The following is a 25,283-nucleotide window of genomic DNA, read 5'->3' as shown; positions in this document are numbered from 1 at the left end:
ATTTACGTAGGAGCTTGGTGACTTGGTGTAGAGCAAGCAGAGCTCTGAGGTGCCAAGTGGGCAGCCTCCTTACCAAATGGGAAAGCTGCTGACTTGAGTTACTCAAATTGGGATTTTGGACTTAAGGACAGAGGTCTCTCTGCCTAGACAGGAGAGTTCTATGAGGAATCAAAATGATGGCCTTTGCTTTTCAGTTTTCCTGTGGAATGGACATTGGTATTTCCCTACCTCACAGGCACACTGTTCCAGAGGGAGGCAGAGAAAGAGAAATGGGAACTCAGGATGATATGCTGTTCCCTATATGAGCATCTCCTTGGTATTGTTCTAGGGTTAAGGGCAGGAGGTACATCTGAAGACCCTTGTCTACACTGATGTGGACAGGTAAGTCCCACAGAAAGAATTTTAACAGAAGAGTTCTTTGTTAGCTTCCCAGTGAAGGGAAAACCAACTGCACCTTGGAAGTTCAGTCTCTTTCTCCTTCAGCATTTCTTTTTCTTTTTCTGGATTAAAAGTACTTCAAGAGTAAACTACTCTGAAAATTGATGGCAGGCCTCAGGGGCACTGTTCATGAGGGAGAAAGTGTGGAGAGGCCCCACTGTACTCTAAATCAGATGCTGGGAAAGGTTGGAAGAAAGAGCATTGTTTTTCCCTGTTAAAGTATCTACATTTGCAGACCACTTCTGATTCCCTCTAAATAGTCCCATTTCAGCAGCTGAACTTCCAGATGTACTGTGACTGGATCATGCCACTGCTATTTTTATGGCTATGTGACTTTCTAATGCACTAACAACGCAGCTTCAGATGTGCCCATTAAATGCACTAGAACATGAGAATTTTACATTAGAAAGTGAATAGTGGTAACAGGCTCAGTGGAAGGATGAAAACAACAGTGAGAACATTTGTTTAACATTGTCAAGAACAGTATCAATACCTTTTACTTGACTTTGGTAATTTGAAAGATAAGAGAGTGGAAACTTATACTTTCTTTTGGAAAAGAGAGCAAACACTTGCATCCAAAACCTGTCCTGACACGAGGAGATAAACTGACAGAGGAAAAAAGTAATTTGTAAACCTCCTTATCCTGAAAGGCCTTGATAGGCATAGCCAGAGATGGAAGGAGTTACTGGTCTGGAAGCTGGGAAAAGTAAATAAGAAGATGAATGCAAAGGGATGGAGATGAATTAAATGTGCACCACTTGGTGCCCTAAGGAATGGCAAATGTAATTTATGTAGATTTGTGAGCCATAACACATCTGAGGAAAGAGCATCTCAGTGAGCAGTGATGTGCAGCTGAGAAACATGTTTAGGGAAAACCCAAAGAAAGACAGATTTCTTTGTCTATGAGTTTCTTCTTTTTTCTTTCTCTAGTTTTTGGGTTTTCATGGGATTTCTTAATTTCTCAAGGAGCTTCCAGGATGAAATAGAAAGTGATATTTGGTCTGGTCTTCTTGCCATACTTCTTCCAAGTCGGATCTGAGGTATCATGAGAAAAACAGACTTTTGTCTAATTTCTGATGCATAAACTCCCAGACTCAAAAAACAGTCTGTGAAAAACACATGCAAAAAAAAAAGAGAAAAGTATAAGTGGTAGTTGACGTGTCTGTCCCTGTCAGGAGGATAAGAGCTGCCTATCTGCTCCTGAGGAGATGCAAAGCTGCAGAAGGACACAGAGCCTTTGATTCCCTGGAGGCTGAACTTCAGCTGCCCCTTGAGGACTGTGGGCCGGCTCTGAGAATGAGGAGTGGGGCTTGTGCTGGTACCTCTGAGCACTGTTAGGCCCACATGTGCTTGCATTAGAAGAAAAAGAAGAAGAATTCTTTTTCTTTTCTTTCCCCAGAGGGACTTAGAATTGTTTCATTAGATGTCACATTCATTTCCCAGTCACAGAGGCTGAGCAGCATTGGAACAACACATCGTGGTGGGGTGCCATGGGCGATGGCAAACCTTAACATCAACATAGTGTTTATGTAAACTGAGAATATCTACATCATCTTCCTTGTATACAAAAACAAAGCTCACTGTCTCTTCCATCTCATGAAGCCACGTGTTGCTGATATATTTTTTTCCCAGAGTACAACTTTTCCCATCTCTACTTGAAATTTTTTTCCCCAATAAAAAGTCAGGGATAAAGAAGAATAAGATGAGTTTCTGTTACAAACAAACAAAAATGAGTTGATTTACTGGCTCAAGTCCATTCTTGAAGTAACTTTGTCTCTTTCCTTCACTAATATTGCACAAGAGAGAAATTTGTCTTCACAGGCTTGGCCTGGGAGAACTGCTGCTCTTTCCATGAGACAAACAGCTTTTTACAGGTGATATGCAACCTTTTTCTCCCTGGAATCTCTTTTCCAGAATTTTTAACCTGGAACTCTTCTTTTGCTCCCTCTCTCTTCTGTGTTTTTCTAAGTGAAGCATGCCTTTTGCAGCAGTAGGATACAGGCATAGGGTCAAGAGAAGAGAACATGTAATCAGCATTCCTCGCTTCGATTTTTGGCCCTGCCACTGATTTGCTGTGCAGTTCAGAGCAACCGACCCAGCCTTTCTGTAGCCAAATGATAACGTGCCATTTGCGTCACAAGCACCCATAAATATTGTCTGAAGATCCTCCTACCAAGTCCAAAACAGAAAGTCCCAAAGATGAATTTTACATCAAATGTCTTCTGAGCCTTTAAATGCATTTGGAAGGGTTCAGCCTGAGCATGGTCAAGGAGTTACAAAGAGGCCCACTCACTCCTTCTGGCAGCTTGAAATCCTTCTTTCTTGCCTTCTAGGACCTTGCATAATCTAAGCCTGTTTCTACATGAGGGCTTTGAAGCTTCACAGTGCTCAATTAGCACTCCACAAGAGAATAAGAATTGAATGTGAATTTTCCTTTCTAAAGGCACCACGGAAGCCTGTAAGTCTGTTAGTAACAACAAATATGCCACTTACAATATGCCTACACTGCTCCACAGGGTCACAACTACACTGTTTGCAGTATCTGATTAAGCTTGTTTAGAGAGAACTTGGGCTTCTCCACCTTGTGGTATCCATCGACACAGGAAAGGAAAAGACTGGCCTTTAAGGTCCTCTGAGCTTCTGAGCATGGCTCTGTGCAGTGCTGTGCAGTCGTCAGCACTGTCATTTAGTGATAGTTCAGGCATTTCTGCACAGCACCTCACTGTGTCCTATAGATAAACCCTCTGTGTATGTGTGTACACGTATATTACAGCAGATTAAACAAGTATCTGCTATTCAAAGATCAATGTGTATTTAGAATTTGGATGGACCTAGGAACATAAATGAAGAATTCAAAAATGCCCAAAACATATAAGAAAACTGTATTTGGGCAAGACTCAAACTAGTCATTTGTGGCTAGAGATCTCTGGTTTGCACTGCTCCACCTTGTCTATGTGAGGAGGAGAATGAGGCCTTAAAATACAGACCCACAAGACTTGGGGACTTTGAAAAAGCAGCTCAGGCCCATAACTAGTTAAAGAATGAAGCAAACAAGAAGGAACCCAATTAAACTGTTTTATTAGATGTAGGAGAACCATCGATTGTGAAATTTACTGGTAGCCAAGTTTTCCTCCCTGCCCTACCACTTATAATTATGCCTTAATTGTAGCTACTGGCTGTGGCACAAAGCTCAAGCATATAAACAAGTCCCAGGATGTGCTGCAAAAAATACACTGTATGGGAGGCTTTAGCAAGAAGACAATCATGAGCTGGAATTGTTGTTTCCACACGGAAAGCTGCGGGTGGTATAAAGAGCTCTGTATCCATATGGTTAATTATGTGTAATATCTTTGTAATTAGTATCCCACCGTTGCTTTTTCTGGCACATTTCTAGCCTTGAGTCACTTGGACACGTAGTTACCAAACTGTGGTTTGCAGACCACTGGTGGTCCACAAACTTATGGTAAGTAGTCCACAGCTGGCCTGCAGAATCAAATGGAACAGCTTCCAGTTGTGTTTTCAATTAGAAGTTTGATGATACAGGGTACATGGTGGTCTACAAGGGAGTCTTGACATTAACGGTGGTCCCATTACCCTACAAGTTTGGAAACTCTGGCTTAAACAATCATGCAGATCAACAGTCTAATTGTGTTCTGTTTTTTGAAGTTAAATGTTACAGCATGTCCTCTCCTTTCATGTCTTAGGAGCTGCATTGATGGTTCTGCTTGTCAGTTTAAAGAATGAAAATATCATGGAGACAAATAATTCTTAGAGGTCTGGTCTCCCCAGTTAATGGTTTTAGCTCATCATATAATATAATATGTACTACTATAGTCATATATCATAAGTATTTGCCCAAAGCCCAGCAGTTTTTCAGGAGGAAAACAAGAGGAGTGTTTTTCGAGTTTCTTTCACTGCAGTGGGAGCTGGACAGATGTGGGGGTAGCACAGAACAGCAGAGACACTCCAAAGAGGCAGTTGTTGCAATCTGTTCTGGAGGTCAAGCTGAGATGAGCAAATAAGAAGATGAATGGTATTTTATTTGGGAAAGTTCTGGTGGTCTTTTATTGCTTCCTTAAGTTAAAAACTGGGAAATTCTTTAAAAGGGAAAGTACCTCAGTTTAGGCTGGATATTTAGGATTGGACAAAGGACAGAGTCTGTTCATAAGGTTTGTTTGATCCTTATAACCTCTGGCTAGCATCTTACTGTTTTTACAGAGAGCAGCTTACAGATTTGTCAGCTAGCAAGTAGAAACAGCCCAAGGCTGTATAAAGGTGGGTTCCCCTCCCATGCAGGCTCCAGGAGCACCACAGAGCAGCATGGAGAAAGCACCTATGGCCACACTTTAGCCAGCAGTGCTGGATTTAGGTGAGACAGACTGCCTCATTGCATGGTCCTTCTACATAGGGTCTCTGAATGCTACTGTAGCAGAAGATGCTGTTGAGTCCCCTGTGCTCAGGGACTGTGCTCACCGTTCCAGGGAACGGTGACTTTCGGCCTCATGGAGCTGTGTCAACTGAGTATACCCTTCTATGGCAACCAGTAGGTTGTGTTGAGGATAGTGGAATCTCCCTCCCTCTGAGGGTTATCCTGGAAAACTTTCCAGTTCATTTATGATCCTCAGCCTAGAAACCTTCACAAAGACTGTTTTCTCTGCGACTTGAGCATGGCTCACCTCCACTGAGATGGAGATAAGTCACAGGGTGATTGCAGTGATACTGCAGGACATGGCCTGGCTGCATTGCATGTCCCACAGCATACATCTGCTGATAAAGATTAGGAAGGACTATACCCATGGTAGTTATAACAGTCGTTCATCATCGAAAACCATGTCTCTCCTCCAACAGCAGCCTCTTAGTCATCAGTTGTAGACTGTTCTGGACTCAGCAAGCTGCATTGCTCTTGAGGAAACTACAGAGAAGAATTCAGGATGCACTGGGAGAGAGGAAGAGCATAAACATGACCTTTTAGTTCAAGGCACAGGGCATTTAGCTGGGGAGGAAGTGGCCTGGCTTCTCCTCTCTGCTCCCCAGAGTTGTTTTCGTATCTTATCCAAGATCTGGTAACATTACAGAGAGGCTCCTGAGGGCAGGAACAGAACCTATGGTTCCTTCTCACAGACTTCTGACCTCCTCTTGCCTTCTCTGTCTTGCTGAGCCATGTGATACTTACCCGCTGCTGCATATGGGTCAGGGTGAGTTCTGTGTATCCCATTTTCCAGATAAACATTTTCACTGCGGAGATATTACATATGGGAGAGCAGCACCCCTGCCATTGTCACCTGAAGGAAAGTAGAGTTGCAATTGTGTATGTATGATGCTAGCTGATGTTCTCAGAACAAAGCTGGTACCCCAGAGTAAACCTCTGAACTGGTTTAGAATGAGCAAATGACCAATTTTGGCATCCCAAATAAGTTCAGGTGTCAATGAAGTGCCCAACTGCTTCCTCTGGTAAGACTGTGCATAGCCAAGACTGTCCAATGTCTCTGTCTGTAAAGTAATCCAACCTCAAACTCAAGCCCTTTGCCACTGCAGTAAAACAGATGGTTCAAATGAATTACAAGCCTTGTCCTAGAAATAAGTTGGTTCTTGTTCCCTTTCTTTGCTAGAATATGTTGCTGCCTTTCTCAGTTGAGAGCTCTTTTAAATTTCCAGCCTAAACTTCGTCATTACCACTCTGTGCCCATGTGTTCTTGAAAGATCTTTTCTAGTTTACTTTACTAGCTCTTTTCCTTCTCTGTTTGTGGTCTGTTTTTCTGTGTTTATAGAGAGTAATCACAGCTTTTCTCTGCGAGTGTTTGCTTCAGGCTAACCGAAACTCTTCTAACAGTCTCTTGTAGAGCATTGACCTCCGGTGTTTTCACCCTAGCTCCTGTAGCTTACATTCATCCTTACTGAAAATGGGTATTTAAGAAAACATAGAAACAAAGGAAAAGGCATACAAAATACCATTCCTCCCCAAAACCCTTTACCTATACTGAATAAACCCTGGAATGTGAGTTATATTCTGTACTTACTGCAATATCTCTCCCTGTCTGCCTCAGTGATACGTGTCAGTCACTCTCCTCTGATGTTCTCAGATCACAGCCCCATGTTTTCTATTAAATGCTCTTCTTAGTTCCCAGAAGATACACCTTTGCTTTCTATACCATAAAGTTTCATCCTGTTTTTGCTCCTTCAGCCCCCAGGCTCAGCCAGGCTCACTGGCACGCTCCCCACACTGGTGAGAGCCAGGACCAGGTGCACTGAGCAGCCCAGCTGTCAAACTTTGCTGCAACAGAAAAAAACATGACACGTCTTAACAATACTAACATTTTAGGATGGTAAAGCAAAGCTGTATGAAATCGCTTTATATGGACCCTCCCATGCAGGCAATATCCTGTGTTAATAGAGCCCAAACCAGAATGCTCTTGAGTAAGCCAAGAGGAAGAAGGCTTGGCCAAAACACAGTGGTGTTCTTGTATGTGAATGGCTTCACAACTTTCAAACTCCTAGAGGCTGGATTGTTTCACTTTTTGGTTAGGCACAAGTGCTATCCCAGATAAAAGAGCTTCAGGTGTTTTTGTGGAGGTTAGTTCATGATCTACACTGCTATAAGAGCTGTAAGTACAAGCACCCTCATGCTAGGCACAGGGAATGAGATTTGCTTTCAAGTGGTGATATAAATGTTTGAAAAATACCTGCAGAAAGTTTATGATGACATTATTCATCTCATCCTTATTCAGGAAGTCTTACCATTTTTGTAAATTTGAGTAATCACAGTGCTGTCTGATGCTGTTTCTTGACTCTGTTTGAAACAGTAAAATCCAGAACTGAAGCAGTAAAACTCAGAGACAAAATGTTTCAAAATTTAGAAGTGTCTACATGACTTTCTTAGGGGCAATTTGAGGTTTCTTTTTTTCTTTATGCTATCATCTCTTTTTTTCTACTGCAATTAAAATAGTCTTAATATATTAATATTTCTACAATTGCCTTTTCTTTGGAAATCTCTATACCTACAGGGAGCAGATCTAAAGAGTACTGCTCTGCATAGATTGTAAGATTCAGTGACAGGGTTGTATTCAGCTTGGCTTGCCATCCACAGCACTGTGTGGGCATCAGGAATCAGGTTTTACACTTCCTTTTGATGTAGGCAGACTGAGCAGCACAGCTGTTAGAGGCTGGGCCTGGGCTACATCATACTGGAGGTGTTTTCACAATGCTGTTTCTTATTTATGTACACAGTATGATTTTGGGACTTGGGAGGTGAACAGAAGGGCTGCCTGGAAAAATGAAGCATATTAAAACACATCTTGATATAATTCTCTTGTAATGATTTTCTGAATGCAAATATCAAACAATTTTGAAAACAAGAAGTCAAACTGGAAAAGAGACCTGGAAATGGCACATAACAGAGAGCCCTGAAGGCTGGAGGACTGTTCTTCACTGTTTATCTCAGCTAACAAAGACATCTGCAGAAAGTGTCCCCAATGCAAAGCTGCTCTGTGCCTACAGAGCAGTTTGTGAAGATCCTTGTGGTCCTTGGGATCCTTTCTGGTGGGTGGTGACCCAGACAGATAACTTATTAATACATTTCTATCATTTATAGCTTCCCAGCCTCCTAGTCTTTCCTTATGCTCTCCTATGTATTCCTAGAAGCAAAATGTAAACCACTTCTTCATTTGAAACTTTGAGACATCTAAAAATGACTTTGTGAAAGAAAAGGCTCCAGGCAGGCCCTACGAAGAGCCCGTGTCAAAAAAAAGCAGGAGGGTAAAAAGAGGCTCTGAGGCATCATAGGAGCCAAGATGTGACCGATGTTAAAAGTAAAGGAAAGCACTTCCTGTGACTCAAGCCATCAGATTACAACCCAATGTAACCACTGCCTATTTTAATAATTGTCAATGATTGCAAGTAATTTTGGTTCTTTAAATGCAATAAAACTGTCTGAAGTTACTTGATCCATTCATTTTTTCCAAAGGGACAAATTCAGGCCTTAATTCATACCCTCATGGGACAATATATGTCTCAAAGATGTAGAAACTAGAAGAGCTTTGAACAGGTAAAATCTTTGTATGAGTCTCATGTTGAGGACAACGAAGACTTTGTAAATTAGTTACCTGCTTTCTTCCTTTCACCCTTCCTTCATTTCATGGTTAGTAGGAAGTAAAGACCTTGGAGATAAAAATGTGAATTAGGCAGAGAGAAAATGCCAGAGGAATCAGGATGGTGTTCCTATGATCACTCAAAGGGGCTATGGTGTCCACTGACATTTCCCATACTTGGTCTGTAGCCAGGAAGGACATCTCCACTACAGCCATTCCATCTCCTGCCAGGCTAATTTCACCTTATTTCAGAGACAGAATAGATTGTCTGTCTGCAAGGGAAACCTAACTCCCACCACCTTGGCCCCTGTCATCTTGTTTTATCATCGTGGAGCATTCTCCAGCTGCTATATCCAGCACATCTGGTTTCTTTGACCACAGATCCCAGGTAAGATGTGAGTTCCTGATTACTTTCTGCCATGGGGACTGTAACGTCAAGATTCAACTCTTAAAGCAAGTAAGAACTGAGACTGATGAGGGAACCTGTTTGAATCACACCTCACACGGGCAGCTTTATCAGTGGCATTCCTACACTGAGCAGGCTTGAATTTGCAACAGTGTTAACTGTTCTCTTTTTTAAATGGATTTAACTTGTAATACAGATGCTTCCTTTTGTGCCACTCACTTTTGCAGGCTGATTGCCTGATCTCCTGTGCTCTGCTAACTTTCCTCCACGTGATTTGAAGTAAAGTTGAATCAGGATAAGTCCCGGTGTTGTGCCAGGATCTGGCTCACTATTGTCCTGTGTTCCTACATGCCATCTGTATGCCCTTTTCCCTCTTCCCTCAGGCTTCCTATAAATTCCTCTCTGTGTGGCTATGTACTCCTCCATCAGAAATCAGCCTAGATAATGCAGGACTTTCATTTTGTGGTAATATGGGTAATGATTGTGCCTAATGGGATGAGAATTTGACAAGGGACATTGTAGATCCATGTTAGAGTCTGACAATTTATTCCAAGATTTCTATGAAATTAAGATTACCCCAGGAGATGAGACACCATCTGTAAACTGCACAGATCACAAGGGATATGAAATGCTCATTGTCTGGGGTTGGCTTTCCTGCAGATCATGCCACACAACTGCAGGGGTGAAGATACCTTTTCAGTGTTGACATATTACAAAGGTTACACAGTTGTTCCCCTTTATAGCTGCCATATGACATGTCCCGGTTCTCTGTGGCTCAGCAGGCTGCTCTTACAGCTATGGCTTGAGCAACTCACGATCTCCAATAAGTGAAAAACAGAGTCAGGCAGCTCAGTGGGATCTGAGAGAGCACAGGCCTTCATCCAACCCTGTTAGTGCTGTGCTGTGCAACATGGCCTCGGGCTCCTGGATTGCGGTGCTGCTGTGAGGCCTCCCCTCACCGCTCTGCTTCAGCATGCAGGCATGCCAGTCTCCTGCAATTAAGTGACACATCTTCCAGCAATCACTTAATCCACTGTCCACAGAGCGAGGCTGGTCTGAAAGCTGTCCTTCCCTGCCAGGAATCCTAGGAACTCAGAAATATGTGATGATGAACATCTAGAAACTAGCACTTTTGACAGTGGTTACCCCCCGTGACTTGGCGGGTGTGCGAACAGCCTTGCTCTGGGCTTTGCAGCATCGTCCTGTGCTGCAGCACTGTTGCAATCCCAACATTTTATGCTGTGGAAACTGAGGCAAACAAAGGCTGAGTAAGTAGACCAGTGCTACACAGCAAGCCTGTGGCAGAGCTGGGAACTGAACGCAGACTTTCTGACTCCCGGTCCTGGGCTTTAGCTACCCACTGAGCTCTGACGTGGGACGAAGTGAATCTCACTAGAGACATCAGATAACCACAGTTTAATTTGGTTTCTCTGTGCTCTGTACCCTGGGGAGATAGTAGACCTCTGGCCACGAAAGGCAAGTTATTGAGAGATTTACTGTTAATTCTTCCTTATGAGGTCCATCTTGTTATGTTTGGAGTTGCCATAGGTTTCTGTTTGTTTTGCCTGTTTTTTTGCATGTGGGGCTTGTGTATTTTATTAAGCCTTTGGCTAGTATCTTGTGCATGTTTAAGATTTTATAAGGTTTTCTTTTGAGGTTATTCATTATAGCTTTCAAAGGTGGCCTATTCTGCCTGCTTGCTATTGAATGCCAATCTTTGATAGACTCGTGTCTCACACAGGGGAGAAGACCATTTCTCATATGCTCATAATTAGTGTTCCCAAAGGGTTCCCCAGCTGCTTTTCATAGCTCTACACTCACATTGACCTTGGACTTTGAATGTTCCATGGCTTGTAGAAGTACAGTCATCAGAGAGAGAGACTGAGAGAAACCTCCTTTTATTTTCATCACTTTAAAAAGAAAAATCATCCAAGAAGCTCCCACGAGTGCCTCATATTTTCGTCTCCTGGAGACCACAGTGAAGGGACTTCTTATCTGGCTTTTTTTCTCTGCCTTTTCTGCTGGTGCTGTGGGCACTCTAAGACGTCTCATATTCTTATGTTTTGGTAGTTATGTCCCTAAAAGTTCTGTTTCAGACACACAGTAAATTAATTAGATTAGGAAACAAATCTGGAGTGTGTAGAATATTCTATTAGAAAGAGAAAACATCTGCTTTTTTTAGTATGAATACATATTTTTTGATTCGATGTTTAGTGTAATGCACCTGAAATCTAGAAAAGTTTTTTCTTTGATATACTTCACATGAAACATGCAGAACGTGCTTCCTGGTTGATTCAAATTTTGGAAACTCTATTTCTATGATTTCACTCCAAATAAAAAGTATCATTTCCATTAGCAGATTTCATTCCTCTGGGAACTGCTACTGTAAATGTAAATAATCTAAATGTAAATGTAAATAATAAGATTTAAGAAAACAAATCTTACTTAAAAGGATATTAATTGATAACAGCCATGAAAAGGTTAATATTTCTAAGCACTCTTTTTGCAGACCTCCCCCTGTTTCTCACAAAAACCACCAATTCTAAGAATGACAGTCTGATAATTTTTCAGCTGCTTCCCCCTCGTGGTGAATCTGAAAAACCTTTTTTTTTTTTTTTTTGGTTTTTTTTTTGGTGTGTGTGGCAAGTTCCAGGGAAGCAGAGCGGGGGCTCACTCCCCAGCCTTTGGGTGTTCCAGTCATCCTTGTCACTCTCCAGAGTAGTGGTTCTGTCACGGTACATGGGCTACAAACACTGATCCCTAGGCTTTGCATTCTTTTTTTTCACACTAATATGAAAGCTAATATATTCACTACAGCTTAAAAAATGATTCAGCAATCACGCTGACTAATGGTTGGTGCAAGTGACAAATGAGCATTTCATAGAATCATAGAATGGTAGGGGTTGGAAGGGACCTTTAGAGATCATCTAGTCCGACCCCCCTCCAGAAGCAGGGTCACCTAGATCAGGTCGCATAGGAACATGTCCAGGCGACTCTTCAAGACCTCCAAGGATGGAGACTCCACAACCTCTCTGAAATTTCCTCTACAAGCATCCCAAGAAAGAGAGATGCGAAGCCATATTCCACTGGGCAATGTGTAACCCACACCACGATGGTTTGCAATCAAAGACAGACTGTCCTAAGCACATCTGTATCATACACAGAGAGCAGCCTCTTCATGATGAAGCAAGCAGTCACCATTCCTGAGACCATTTTCCCTGATCTTCTTGTCCTTCTAATCTGTAAAGTTCTTACATGATGCCTGAGACCTCTTTGGTTCTCTGAAAAGAAAGCACATTGTTTCCTTTCCTCTTCAGCATGATCCTCTGAAGTGCAGAATGGACTTGAAAGTGTAAAGCTAAGAGGAGGAGGACAGCCTTTGTGGTTAAGGCTATAGATGGTGACAAGAGAAATGTCCTGTTTTCACTGCAAATTGTGTGTGGTGAGGAGGAAAGCTGTACATTCTGAGCTTTTAGTGCCTTGTGTGCTACCAGAGAAAAGAGTCTCTCCTGCCCTTCATCGTTTGTATCTGTCACACTTAACTGGGAAGTCTCTGGGATGAGAAACTTTCTTCTGCATTGTGTATCTGCAACTGCATCAAGTCCCTGATGGGGCTGGGGCCTGCCATAATGTGAACAATAATGCGGAATCGTTTAAAAATCAGACAGCTATCCAGGCTTCTGTCCTCCCTCACTTTTAATGTCTCCAGGGACGGCTATCGTAAGTACCGTGAGTTGGCCTCATCCTTTGGGATGCATCCCTCCTCTCAGCAGCAGGCCCAAAGCAAGCCCATGATCATTGCCAAGACAAAATGGCTGCTCACCACCAGGTGTCCCTGTGCTCCGCAGTTTGGAGAGCGGGGCCGTCCCTCCAAAACCCGAGTTTTATCGTACATTCGGAGGGAAACGATGCTTCTAATTCCGGCCCCAAGCGATGGATTCTTCCCTCTAAGCAAGGCAGTGGTGGCCTTAGCATGGTCCTGCTGTGAGAGCAGCAGACTTGAACACAGAATCGCAAATTCACGTCCCACAGAGTGAGAACATCGGCTGCAGAGAGCTAAAGGCATACACTTTCAAAATGCTGAGGATCTGATTCTTTTCCCCAAAGAAGTGCATTTTGTTTCTGAAGCAGACAGCCTCCTGTTACAGTCTGGAGAGAAGTTTTGCAAAGTGATGAGGGTATAACTTCTCAAACATTTCAGCAGCTGTAGGTGCTTACGAAGGCAACTCAGAGGATTGAATTGTGCCCCAATCTGTGCAAGGATTTCTGCAATTCATTTCTTTTTTGTGCAAAAAAAAAAAATCTTGTCATTGAAGTGCAATTCTTTAATTAAAAACAGAGGGGGGGAAAATGGCAAAACAATCCAAACTAGCAATTCTCCTACAGGGGCTAACATACTTATTTCCCTGTTGTGATTGTTAGAGCTGTGTGTTTAGCTATAGCAGTCCCGGGTTACATGCAGGCTCAAGTCTCTGTTTGACCTAGTGGATAGATTTTTTTCTTTCTGAATTTCTTTGACTTGGGCAACATGATATGCTGAGCCTGGGTTTCTAATGAGCCAGACTCAGTGGTGCAGGAAAGCTAACCTCCCACTCCTTAAGACATCTTGTTCTCTTTAGAATATCTTTTATTATATACTTAAAAATATCCTTTATCCTATCCTTTAAAATATCCTTTATCCTTTACGTTCAGCAAAATTGAATTTTCTATGCCTCAAAAAGCTCTCATTATCTCCAAACAAATGTGTTTGCAACCAACATAACATTTACCCTGAGGGCTGCAAGATTTGTGAAGAATGAGAGAAGGCAGGATACAGAGGGTGCATGGGTAAGGCTGCTGGTAATGGGATATGCATGTTCAATTTACTAATTGAGGGCAATGCAGAAGTGAATAACAAAGACTGAGCTTTGAGAATGAGGATAAAAAGAGCATTCTGTGTAGGAAAATGTGGAAAAAAATAGGGAAGAGCATGGAAAACAAACTCATCACATGCTGATAAAATGAAAGGCTAAAGAGGAGGAAAAACAGCCTAGGAGACCAGAGATGGAAGTCTTCTTGTATGAACTGAAATGCAATATTTTGGGGGCAATATTTTATTCTAACATTGAGAATAACAACAATAAGGTTAATATCCATGAGTGCTCATGCATTTTAAGTCAGTGGGGCACTTTTCTTCATTATTTTGATATGGCCATTTTGCATGTCCAGGGCAGATAAATCTACTTCTTGGGATAGAATTAAGTATTTTTTCCTATTTGTCAAAATTATTCAATTAAATCAAGTGCTCATCAATGGCTATTCCCTACTGTTCTCTGAGTGGAGAGGCTTAGTGTGAGATTAATTTCATAGTAACCCAGTAAACTCACTGCCAGGCAATCATTTGGGCTCCCTCTACAGTCCATGTAGAAAACATGAGATTTTAAAGATTAATTTAATCATAAAGAAACAGGCTGTTAGCTCTAACTTTAAACATTTATAGAAATAACAGTATTAACTGCAGGAATTGAAAGGAATAGAAACCACATTTACTAGATATTTGCAAGCAAACAGTTCCTCTCATAGCTGCATGGTAAGTCTCTTGACTGATATCAGCATAGTATCTCTAGTCGTAGAAGATGGGATTCGTAATAGGACAATCAGATGAGAATTTTCTCTCAGTTCACACTAAATTTTGTACCTCCACTACAGAGCACATATTATAAAATTTATTATGGTAAATGTAACTAGAATGGCTTTTGGAAACAAGCCTTATTACAGAAAACTTTGGTGCAAAAGTATTTTTTTATGATTGCTTCAAAAAAATGAAGAAGACAAATAAATCCCAATGTAGTAAGTTGGCAGTGGAGAGAAATATGATGCTATTTCATGAAGTTTAGATTTGTCATAAGATATAAATACTAGGACTAGAAACAGTAACAAAATTTCTTCCAATCCATCTCCCTACACACCTATAAATTACTAACAACAGTGTGAAGACAAATTATAGCTTGGACTCGAAGAAAACAATAGCAACATTCTATTTTTCCTGAAGTTTTTATTGTACTACTCCTGGAATTATACTGGAAAACATATAGGGTGAAGCCATTATCTTACTGCAATCAATTGTGGAGTTCTACTCACTGTGAGGTTTTCACTCTAGTGTCAAGCATCAGCTGAGGAGGCTGACAGTTGCTCTCCTTACATACTCAGTGAAAGCCAAAACAAATGAGAGACATTTGCAATGCCTTTGACTGCTGCGTTCGACAAATTCAAAGCTGATTAAATGCAAGGAGCCTGTTACTTTAATAAAGTCTTATAGATGAAACAGTCTTGGAAGTAGCTACAAATGTATTTACTAGGCATATGTGCTGTATGGGATAACACTGGCTATCATCAATATCACTTATTGAAGGTACACTTTGCCTCCCAGCTAAAACACCAAAAGCTTAAAAGAAATTAAACAAACAAATGAATAAATAGGTTTCTAACTGGATTGGTCTTGGGACAGTCCTTGACTGGTACTAGCAAAGGAAAGGTAAATTTCTCCAGAGAGTATGAGATGAACAGGTCAGCTAGCATATTTTGTGCTTGTTCCATCAACATATCATGCTCAGTACATGTCACTGTATGGACCCACACACCGAGTGTAATATTGCCTGAAATGCTCAGATGGGAATCTTTGGAGATATGAAAATGAATTAATAGAATGAATTGCTGACATTTAAATAATTTCACTTTGCTTGTTTTGGAAAATCACATCCCTAAACCAGAAATGTTCAGAATTTTATCACTGGAGTTTACTTATACAAATGTTACAGGTTTGACACACCACTGTTGTTTTTTAATTAAGGTCATGACCTTTCGCAGGAACAGACTGAAATTGGCCAAAAGACTAAGGCAGTAACTCTCCACATTAAACTGAAATGAATCTAAATGAAAATAACAAAACTGATACTGGGTGAATCAACTGAGTCGAGGTAAAAATAGCCACTGAGTTAGTATTATGTATATAGTTTAAAAGACAGTGGAGAACTGGATCAGATCTTTGGCTCCTTTTGTCCGGAGGAAACATCTGTGTTCCTTTCCAAAAGGTATTTTCCCTGATGAAATGCTAGAGCATTTTAAGAAGACACCGAGATTGCAGTAGTTCTGCTGCTAATGAAGATGGCTAATAAGGATTTGAATACTGTAGCATTTTTCTTTTGTGAAAGTTGCAATGTTCATAACGATGCCACTCCCTTCTCACAAAATGGATAGAACATGTCGATATCACGTAGAAAAGCACTGAGGAAGCTTAGAGGGGGCATTAGGGCACTGAGTGTACTGAGTGGAGACTGTAGTTGAGAGTGTTGAGGAAATATCTATAGACAAAATGAGTTTCCAGAGTTTGAATTGAACCCTTATGCCATAGTGTACATAGGCCCTTTTCAAAGGAAGTGATGGGTGATTCGCAAGAAGTGTCTCAGTGGGAAGCTGGGCTTAACGTCTCTTCAAAAATATCAGAAATTAAACTGCTTCCTTTGGATGGGAAACAGCTACAAACTTAGGAGTAGTGGGTGATCTTAATGTACCAGGGGTTGTGGGTTCATAACCCGAATGAGCTCTTCAACTTGCCTGCAAAGTGGAAGCTACTTATTGAAATGCTTCTTTCTGGTGCTTGTGCTTTGCCTGCATGATCCAATAAGGGGAAAAATAAGGAACTATGTGAAAATCAAAGTAGCATGCAGGGAAAGCAGGATGAAGGAGAAGTGATATATGGTCAATGATAAACTGATGCACAAGGATAAATGATTTTGGGTGTGAAAGGAGTAGAGAGACTGTCAAAATAAAGTGATTAAATGAACCATTTTACTTCTTAGTAAATCAGTGGTTTACTACATTTCTCTCTAGTTACTCCTGGTTAAGCATTAGCTAGGTTTTTATTACTACAAATACTTTAAATTTGTCCAGACAGTCAAATGCTGCATTGCTTGGTAGTTGATGCCTCTCTTGCAGATCAGGATGCGTGTAAATACCAAGATGATCCTGAGAAACACTTGATAGCTTGCACTATATTCACATATTATTATATTAAAGCATTTCACAAACCAGCCTGATTCTCAGGGGGGCAGATATGGGGTGAAAGTAGTCTTAAATAATCCTTTTTTCCCTCTCTCCTACACTCTAACTTGCTCCTTATCCACTCAGGCACGCAGAGGAGTCCTAGCCTGATGCTCTCCAGCACTTGGCATTTCCTAGCACATAGGACTGCTAGGGTGCAAAACCAGGAAGAACTTCTACACTATCTCTACATTACTGCTATTACAAACTCTCCACATTAGAGAGACTTGAACCTGTTGGAGAAGGGCTGGAGAAGTGCCACAAAAATGACCAGAGGGATGGAACATCTCTCCTATAAAGACAGGCTGAGACAGTTGGGGTTGTTCAGCCTGGAGAAGAGAGGCTCCAAGGAGACATCTTTGTGACCTTTCAGTACTTAAAGACGGCTTGTAAGAAAGACAGGGACGGGCTTTTTAGTAGGGCCTGATGAGATAGGACAAGGGACAATGGTTTCAAACTAAAGGAAGGTAGGTTCAGACTAGATAGAAGGAAGAATTTTTTTCTACAATGAAGGTAGTGAAACACTGGAAGAGGTTGCCCAGAGAGGTGGCAGATGCCTCATCCCTAGAAACATTCAGTCAGGTTGGACAGGGCTATGAGCAACCTGATCAAGGTGATGATGTCCCTGCTTATTGCACACAAGTTGGACTAGATGACCTTGAAGGGTTCCTTCCCATTCTATGGTTCTATGATTAGGAATTAATGAGTGCAAGGGCAAGGAGTATGTGTATGTCTGAGCACGGTCCTGAGGGGTTAAGACTTGTCTGGTCCAGCTGTGTGAACAACATAACACAGACAGGGACTGATAACAATAGCAACGACTACAAAGAAATTCATCCAGGTGAGGACCCAAGATCTATCTAACCTTAGCTGAACCTCTCTGGCTTTTAGCACCAGAACCTTGTACTTTCAAAGTTGACTTAAAAGTTACCAAAAACCCTTCAGCCATTGATGCTTGCTCACAGTTTACTTTGGGCTTTATTGGCTAAAATGGGCATTTAGAGGTCTATACATAGACACCCAATTTAGGAGTCTTAACTTGGAGATTAATTCCACCCTGTGTGTATGTCAGGAATTCCCAAACTGGAGGCTGCTAGCTCCTCCAGAGGAGGACTCTAGGCCATATATGCTGAGATTTGACCTTCTGCCTTTTTTTTCTCAAGGGACAGTTGTTTCCTACCACACAGTTATAGAATGGTTGTGGCATTAGTGCCACTCTGGTATAACAGAGACACACATTAAGCTAAGCTTGGTCCAATGCTTTAGGCAGCTGAATGTTTGCACAACTGTATTTGTGACCTATCTGCACAATCCTGTTACACAAATGATTTAACATGTATGGAACAGGCTCTATATTCCTTGGACATCAAACTTTATTTACATTATCTTGTCTCTCAGGCTAACTCACTCTGAAAGAAACCTCCCTTCTGATGTGTGCCTCACAGCTCATCCATCCTTTCCTGCAGCAAGACGCCGCATACGTGTTAGGGCAGTGATTAGGATGAGGTATGCCAAGAACATCACAAGATAGGGCCTTTTGATTTTTGGAGCCTGCACACCTTTTTTTTCGCCATTGTTTTTAGCTGTTAAAAGTTGCTAGTTTAAGGTAAACAACTTTAGGAAAGAAAATATTTTGAATCACATAAAGTTTATTTACTTAGTGAAGTTATATTACAATATATACAGTTCCTATTTACATGTACACCTTTCTAAGAAATGAAGCACCATATGATACAGTTAGTATTTGTAGGGGAATTTACAGAAATTTTATTTTTGCATCGAAATAGTTATATCTACAGACACACATTGGTTAGAACTGAGTCCTCCTAAGACACTGACTTCGGTGGGTTTTGGATTAGACTGCTAGTAAATTACCAAAGAGAAGTTTATTTTCTGTCAGCTATCAATGTGCAGTGCTTCAGGAACAGAGATCTTAGCTATGTCATTTCAGGGGCTATGCACAGAATTAATCCTCAGAGAAAGCAGGAGTTGTAGAGAGAAGGTATTTTACAAGGCACAAGAATTCAACACTTCCATCAGTAAGATTTTTACTGTCATCAGAAACAGAGTTTCATTAGAATGGAAGAACACTTGTTTAAGTGTTTATAGATGTTATGCAAAGTGAAGAACCTGCAAGTTTATGATATGGTAACATGCATTCCCCAAGGAATCAATTTACTGTTAAAGAACCCCATCTTGCAGCTACTGAAACTCTTCATGTGCTCCCCTTAACTCAAGGAGAAAGTCTAGCTGTTCGCTTTGTGATCTTCATGCCACCATGAAGAAGAAAGGCGGCTCTGTCCAAGGTACAAAATTTTCTTCAAGTGACTAAAAGATGCTGAGAGGGGGAAAATGTAAAATGAGGTATTTAATAAACTACAGGAAAAATAAGAAAGTGCCTAGACTGTTTTGAAAAACATCTTAGATATTTTACATATGCAACTGTTACATTCATCTGACTGTGGGTCAAGTTTTGTATAAACTACTTATACCATTTGCGCTACTTCTTTTATGCTCTTCATATTTTTGCTTCACTAGAAGTCAGATCTAAGGGCTGGAAGAAACCATTGTTACTCTGAGGACAGTTGTTATGACAGACACAGGTGCTGATCAGCATCATTGGCTTTTTTAGGACTTTACCCCGAGGACAGTGGAACTCGACTTGAATGGTTTTGGTGTTGTGGGGGGTACAGCATCGCCCGTCATTGCAGAGGCCGCAGTAACGAGGTTTGTATGTCTGCACACTGGTGCAGTTCTGGTATTCAAAGTGAACAGCTTTCAGAGACTTCTTTGTTCGGATACATTTCTTCCCTTTCTAAGAGAAATATGAAGAAACATTAGCTATCTTGCATAAGACAGAAAGCAGTTAAAAATTGACCTGCAAGGATATAGGTCTACTCTGGAAACTTAAACTTGCCTTTGCTCATTCAACAGCAGTAAGGCTTTGTAGTTACTTCAGTAGTTCCTTGCAAGTAACTCCTGCAAGATCTGCCCTCTGACATCAGCATGTAATTGGGCAAGTAATAAATTATATCATCTGAGATGGGCCAAACCAAACTATCTCTATTGGAAAACTTCTCAGGCTACTGTGGCTCCATCACAGAATCAGGAAGGCAAACGAGCAAGTTACAGGACTGGATTCAGGAGAAAAAAAGAGGGCTAAAATGAACCTCATAAATCACCGCTCATTCTTGTAACCCAGAGCAGGATAAGATGCTTGTTTAACTTGTCCATGGAAGTCTTCAGTGACAGAGACTCCACATCTGTCTCAGATAAGCCTAACAGTTCACTGTTCTTATTGCTTAGAAGGTTTTCACTCATGTCCTAATCTTTATGCAGTCTAAATTCACCATTTTAGGTCTTCAAGACCCGCCTGGACATGTTCCTATGCGACCTGATCTAGGTGAACCTGCTTCTGCAGGGGGGGTGGACTAGATGATCTCTAAAGGTCCCTTCCAACCCCTACCATTCTATGATTCTATGATTAATTTCTTCTTGCACCTCCATGGACTCAGAACAGGTTGCAATATCTAACCAGTTATAAAAACACATCTCCATTCTCTTGCATTCAAAAGTTCAGTTCAATCCCTTCTTTCCTAGCAGAACATGCTTTCTAGACTTCTGATCATCCTTGTTAGTCTCCCCAACTCTTTCCCAAAATTTCACATCCTATACAAAACACTGTATTTAAAACCACATGGAGTATTCAGCAAAGGCCCTTATAATGCTTTTCAACACTCAGAGCATTACATACAGTGATGGTTCTCTAGCTACAGGTTATTCTCTCTGACAGTAACTCTTGTATAACATGTAGAAGCAGAAAAAAAATCATCTCCTTTAAATATACATTTACTGTTCCTGAAGTGTCAGTGTTGGATTTGCTTTTGGAAAAAGCATCATAAAGATTTAAGGTTTAATTCACCCAAGTAGATTTTGCAGGACCTCATGTACTTCTCTGCAGTTCCAGATGCTTAACAGACTAGAAATTGGACATCCATTCTGCATGATTGGAGCAGCCCTGAAGTATACATATGGGTAGTACAGTTGCATTTGGGAGAGAAGTTACACTGTGTGAGCTGTCAAAATAATCTGCAGAGGCAGTACATCTGGTCTGTTTGGGATGGCTCAAATTACTGCAAAACCATAGAATGGGTTGGGTTGGAAGAGACCTTTCAAGGTCATCTAGTCCAACACTCCTGCAGTGAACAGTGACATCTTCACCTTGATCAGGCTGCCCACAGCTCCATCCAACCTGACTGTGAATGTTTCCAAGGATGGGGCATCTGTCACCTCTCTGGGCAACCTCTTCCAGTGTTTCACCACCATCATGGTAGAAAAAATGTCTTCCATCTGTCTAGTCTGAACCTGCCCTCCTTTAGTTTAAAACCATTGCCCCTTGTCATATTGCAACAGGCCCCATCTCCATCTTTCTTATAAGCCCCCTTTAAGTACTGAAAGGCCACAATGATGTCTCCCTGAAGCCTTCTCTTCTCCAGGCTGAACAACCCCAATTGTCTCAGCCTGTCTTTATAGGAAGTGTTCCATCCCTCTGGTCATTTTTGTGGCCTCATCTGGCCCTTCCCCAACAGGTCCATGTCTTTCCTGTGCTGAAGACCCCTGAGGTGGATGCAGCACTGCAGACAAGGCCTCACCAGAGTGGAGAAGAGGGGCAGAATCACCTCTCTCCAACTGCTGAAGGAACAGCACAAAGCTATGAAGCAAACACAGCAAGCCTAATGCTTCCCAAACTCAGGGGGCAGCACAAGTGCTAAAAGGTGTATTACCCACATTTGCATCTGGAGCATTCTAGAGCATAATATTGCAACCTTGGAATCACAGCTGAAGAGACCTCGCTCCCCTGCCACTCCCTGCAGCATACCTTATCAGACGGCTCCTCATTTTCACAAGGCCTGATCACGCATAGCCGTGTTTGCTTCACCATCTCACATTGTTCATTTCTGTTGGTGACACGGGTAGAAAAGCCCATTCCACAGCTTTTGGAACAGGCACTCCATTCTGTTGTCTGCTCGATACAATTGGCGCTTGAATCCGACACATCGATCCCAAGGGTGGCCTCTTGTCTGTAGGCTGGAGACAAAACCTCACAGAATTTTATTACAAGCAAAACTCATGTAACAAAAACCCCAGTATGCAACTGAGCCCTACCACATCTGGGAAGAAACACGTGAGATAAAAAAGGTCTAAAATCCAGGCTTTTGACAGGATTTAAGTATTTTAAAAGCTGCCTGTATAGGCACCCTGGGTGGTAACTTCCTCCATCTAAAACCAACAGAAAGGTATGTATCGATGTAATCAGCAAACCATGTAAATTCAGCTCACTCAAGTCCACAGCTGGAAGAATTACTGCCTTTTTTTTAACCAGTTTAGAACTGTACTTTAATAACTCTTTATTCCTCACTCTTTCCAATGGAAACACATCACAAACCTCTTCTAAAGCTAAGTCACACAAATATTTATATTGGATATGATTTGAGAGAGGCACAATGATTTAACTAAACTAATAAACAGTAAAGTCCTTTACTCCAAGAGCCCTAACATCACCTCATCTTGTCAATTATTGACAGATTATAGCCAGGGTGATGGTGGGGAAGAAGGAAACTAATTTCCAGGAGTTATCACAGCTCTTCAAAGCCATAACTAGCTCTGATTGTTGTCCTGCCCTGATGGCAGTATTGAACTGTGTTACGCAAATATCGCTCACTGTACAGTTTGGTTCAGTGGTTATCACAGGAGTAAGCAGAATGAGGCAACAAGACTGAGCTGCCGGTCACAGCTCTCACTGTTAAGCTCCCCCACAAATGCATTCTGCCTTTCACAAGGTAAAGCTCTAAAAAGGTGGCCTCCCAAGAGGGATGGCTGCTGCTAGAAAGAACGTAGATAACCCATCTGTAAGCATTTTACAGATTAGCCTGTCACTGTCAAGCAAGTCAAACGGTAGAAAGGTGGCAAGCTTTTTGTTTATACCTTCTGTGCCTTACAGCTAACACTTCACAGCGTGCTGACTAGTTATTAGGGCATTTCTTCCTGGATCCTTCCCTACTTGTTTTTCAAATGGATTAGCTGAATTTCATCATAACTGCTTAAGACCACAAAGAGCAGTGACTGGAAGAGAATGCATTGCCCTCAACTCTTAGTAAAAAGTAGCTTATCAAAATTAGTATTGAACTAATAGCCTAATTCAAAAGGGACGGAAATACAATGAAGTAAGACTGGGGAAAATATTATGTAGCTTTATAATTTTTCAACTGCAAAAGCAGTTTATGAGTTCTGCATTTTGGAATGGGAGGATTTTTTTCAGATATGTTCACTATGTTCATAAGCACTACTTCTCCAAGTACTTGGTAATGCTTTTGATGCCAACAATAATGATGAGAGCTCTGGCACAGGCAGGAATTTGTTAGCCTTAGGGCTACCATGCTGACCACTTGCAATAGCTGGGGAATTTAAGGGGGAAAAAAGTCTCTTGTAGACTAAGCTGTTAGAATAGCATTTATGATGCAATACATTCTTGCAGAGCAACCAGCAAGACTGCAGGTTTGATCCGGGAGTGGAAATAACTTTTGCAGGCTTATGAGCTTGTCCTTTTTTTATCCCACTCACTGAACTACTCTGTACCACATAAACATGAATCTCAGAATTGAGAACCAACTCAAGTTAACTATCTTTTAAAGCTGCTATGCACATTCATCCTCTGAATATTGTTTCTTTTTCACGTTGAGCTCTGCTTTTAATCACAACCACTGGTATACTTACTAGTGACTCGACATGAGAAAAGAGAGCAGAAAAAAACCCAACTGCACAAAGCAGTGTGTCTTAGATTTAGCAACCCCCATGGACATTTCCAGTATGGTATCACCTCTTCCTCACAGTGACTGTGATAATTAGTTTTAGTTTCCTCACCGGCCATAGCAAAACCTCCCAAAATCACTTCATCTTTAGGGTCGCAGATCCACTTCTCACAGCACTCTCCAGGGACTTCGATTTTTCTGGGGAAAGGGCAGTCGGGGCCGGGGAGCAGCAGGTCCAGGTTACAGCGGGGCAGGCAGCCGATCTGCCCATCTCGGCAGGTGCACTGGTACTTGCAGCTGGGCTGGAACGTCTCCCCGTTGCGGTAAATCATCCCGTCAAACACGCAGTTGTCTCCCTCCAGCACTAGTGAGAGAAGTGAAGGCGCTTCCCTGAGACAGAGGGCTCTCGGCACCCTCCCCGTGCCCCCCAAAGCACCGCGCGTCCCGGCTCGGGCCGCACCGACGCCCCTCCGCGACAGCCACTAAGCCCTCGGCCCGCCGCGGCCTCAGCGGTCCCTAGGCAGCCGCTTCGCCCGAGGGAAGGCGGAAGAGCGCGGGACGGCGACCGCCCCAGCGGCGGACCACGGCCCGGGGAGGGTGTCCCCGCCGCCCCGGCCCGCCCGCCGACACCTACCCATGCAGATGCCGGCGGCCCCGCCGGCGTCCTCGGGGCCTCGGTCGCAGTAGAGGCCGCTGCTCTCGTCGCAAGGCAGCAGCGGGGAGCAGCTCTCGCCGCGCTGCCGGGCGCACACCGGGCAGCAGGAGCAGCCGTCCAGCACGGCGGGCACCCCCGGCGCGCAGCGCGGCGGCTCGGCCGGACAGCGCCCGCTGCACGGCCGCGGACACGCCGGCTCCCGCCCGCTCACCTGCGGGGACAAAGCGGCCCCGGGGCCGGGTCACGGGGACGGCCCGGCCGCCGGCTCTCCCCCACCCCCGCGCCGGCCGCCCCGGGCGCCCCGCACTTGCCTCGCACGGCCGGAGGAGGAGGAGGAGGAGCAGCAGGGCGGGCCGACCCTGCCCGCCGCCCGTCGCCATGGTCCCAGCCACCGCCGCCTCCCCGCCGCGCCGCTCGGCTCTGCCGGCAGAGCCATTGCAGCCGCTTAAATAGAGGCCGTGGGGGACACCTCCTCATGTCCCCCCCCCCACTCCCCCACCGTCCCGCGACGCGAAGCGCGGCCTGGAGGCGGGGAGCTGGAGCCGGGCCGGGCGCTCCGCTCCCCCCGTGCCTCCTGCCACCTGCTCCGCCGCCGCTGCCCCGGGTCCGCACGGCCCGGCCCGGACTGGCTCCCAGCGGCACAGGCGGCAGCTCTCTCCCTGGAGGCGTTACAAGGAGAGGGGACCGAAGCCCCAGGGAGTCGGTCCGGCCGAGCGCCAGAGGCGAGGGGCTCCCCTGGACGGGCTGCCGCCCTCGACCGTCCCCGCCGCTTCCCCAAGCCGCCCTGCTTGCCTGCGGGCATCCCCCCTCGA

The 25,283-nt window shown here is 43.2% G+C and overlaps 1 protein-coding gene across 1 annotated transcript; it reads right to left on the bottom strand.

Moving 5' to 3' along the window:
- Positions 1–18,682: 18,682 nt before the first annotated feature.
- On the bottom strand, positions 18,683–24,880 carry CCN3 (cellular communication network factor 3). The gene is made up of 5 exons (XM_061995270.1): positions 24,783–24,880; positions 24,451–24,682; positions 23,929–24,180; positions 21,887–22,095; positions 18,683–19,822 (listed from the first exon to the last, which is right to left on the bottom strand). The coding sequence occupies exons 1-5, from the start codon at positions 24,849–24,851 to the stop codon at positions 19,526–19,528; spliced, it is 1,059 nt and encodes a 352-aa protein (XP_061851254.1). The 5' UTR covers positions 24,852–24,880; the 3' UTR covers positions 18,683–19,525.
- Between the last annotated feature and the right edge of the window lie 403 nt (positions 24,881–25,283).

The sequence above is a fragment of the Colius striatus genome, chromosome 4, assembly GCF_028858725.1.
Source record: "Colius striatus isolate bColStr4 chromosome 4, bColStr4.1.hap1, whole genome shotgun sequence".
NCBI lineage: Eukaryota > Metazoa > Chordata > Aves > Coliiformes > Coliidae > Colius > Colius striatus.
Note: the sequence above shows the minus strand (reverse complement) of the source record. Positions and strands in the feature narration are given on the sequence as shown.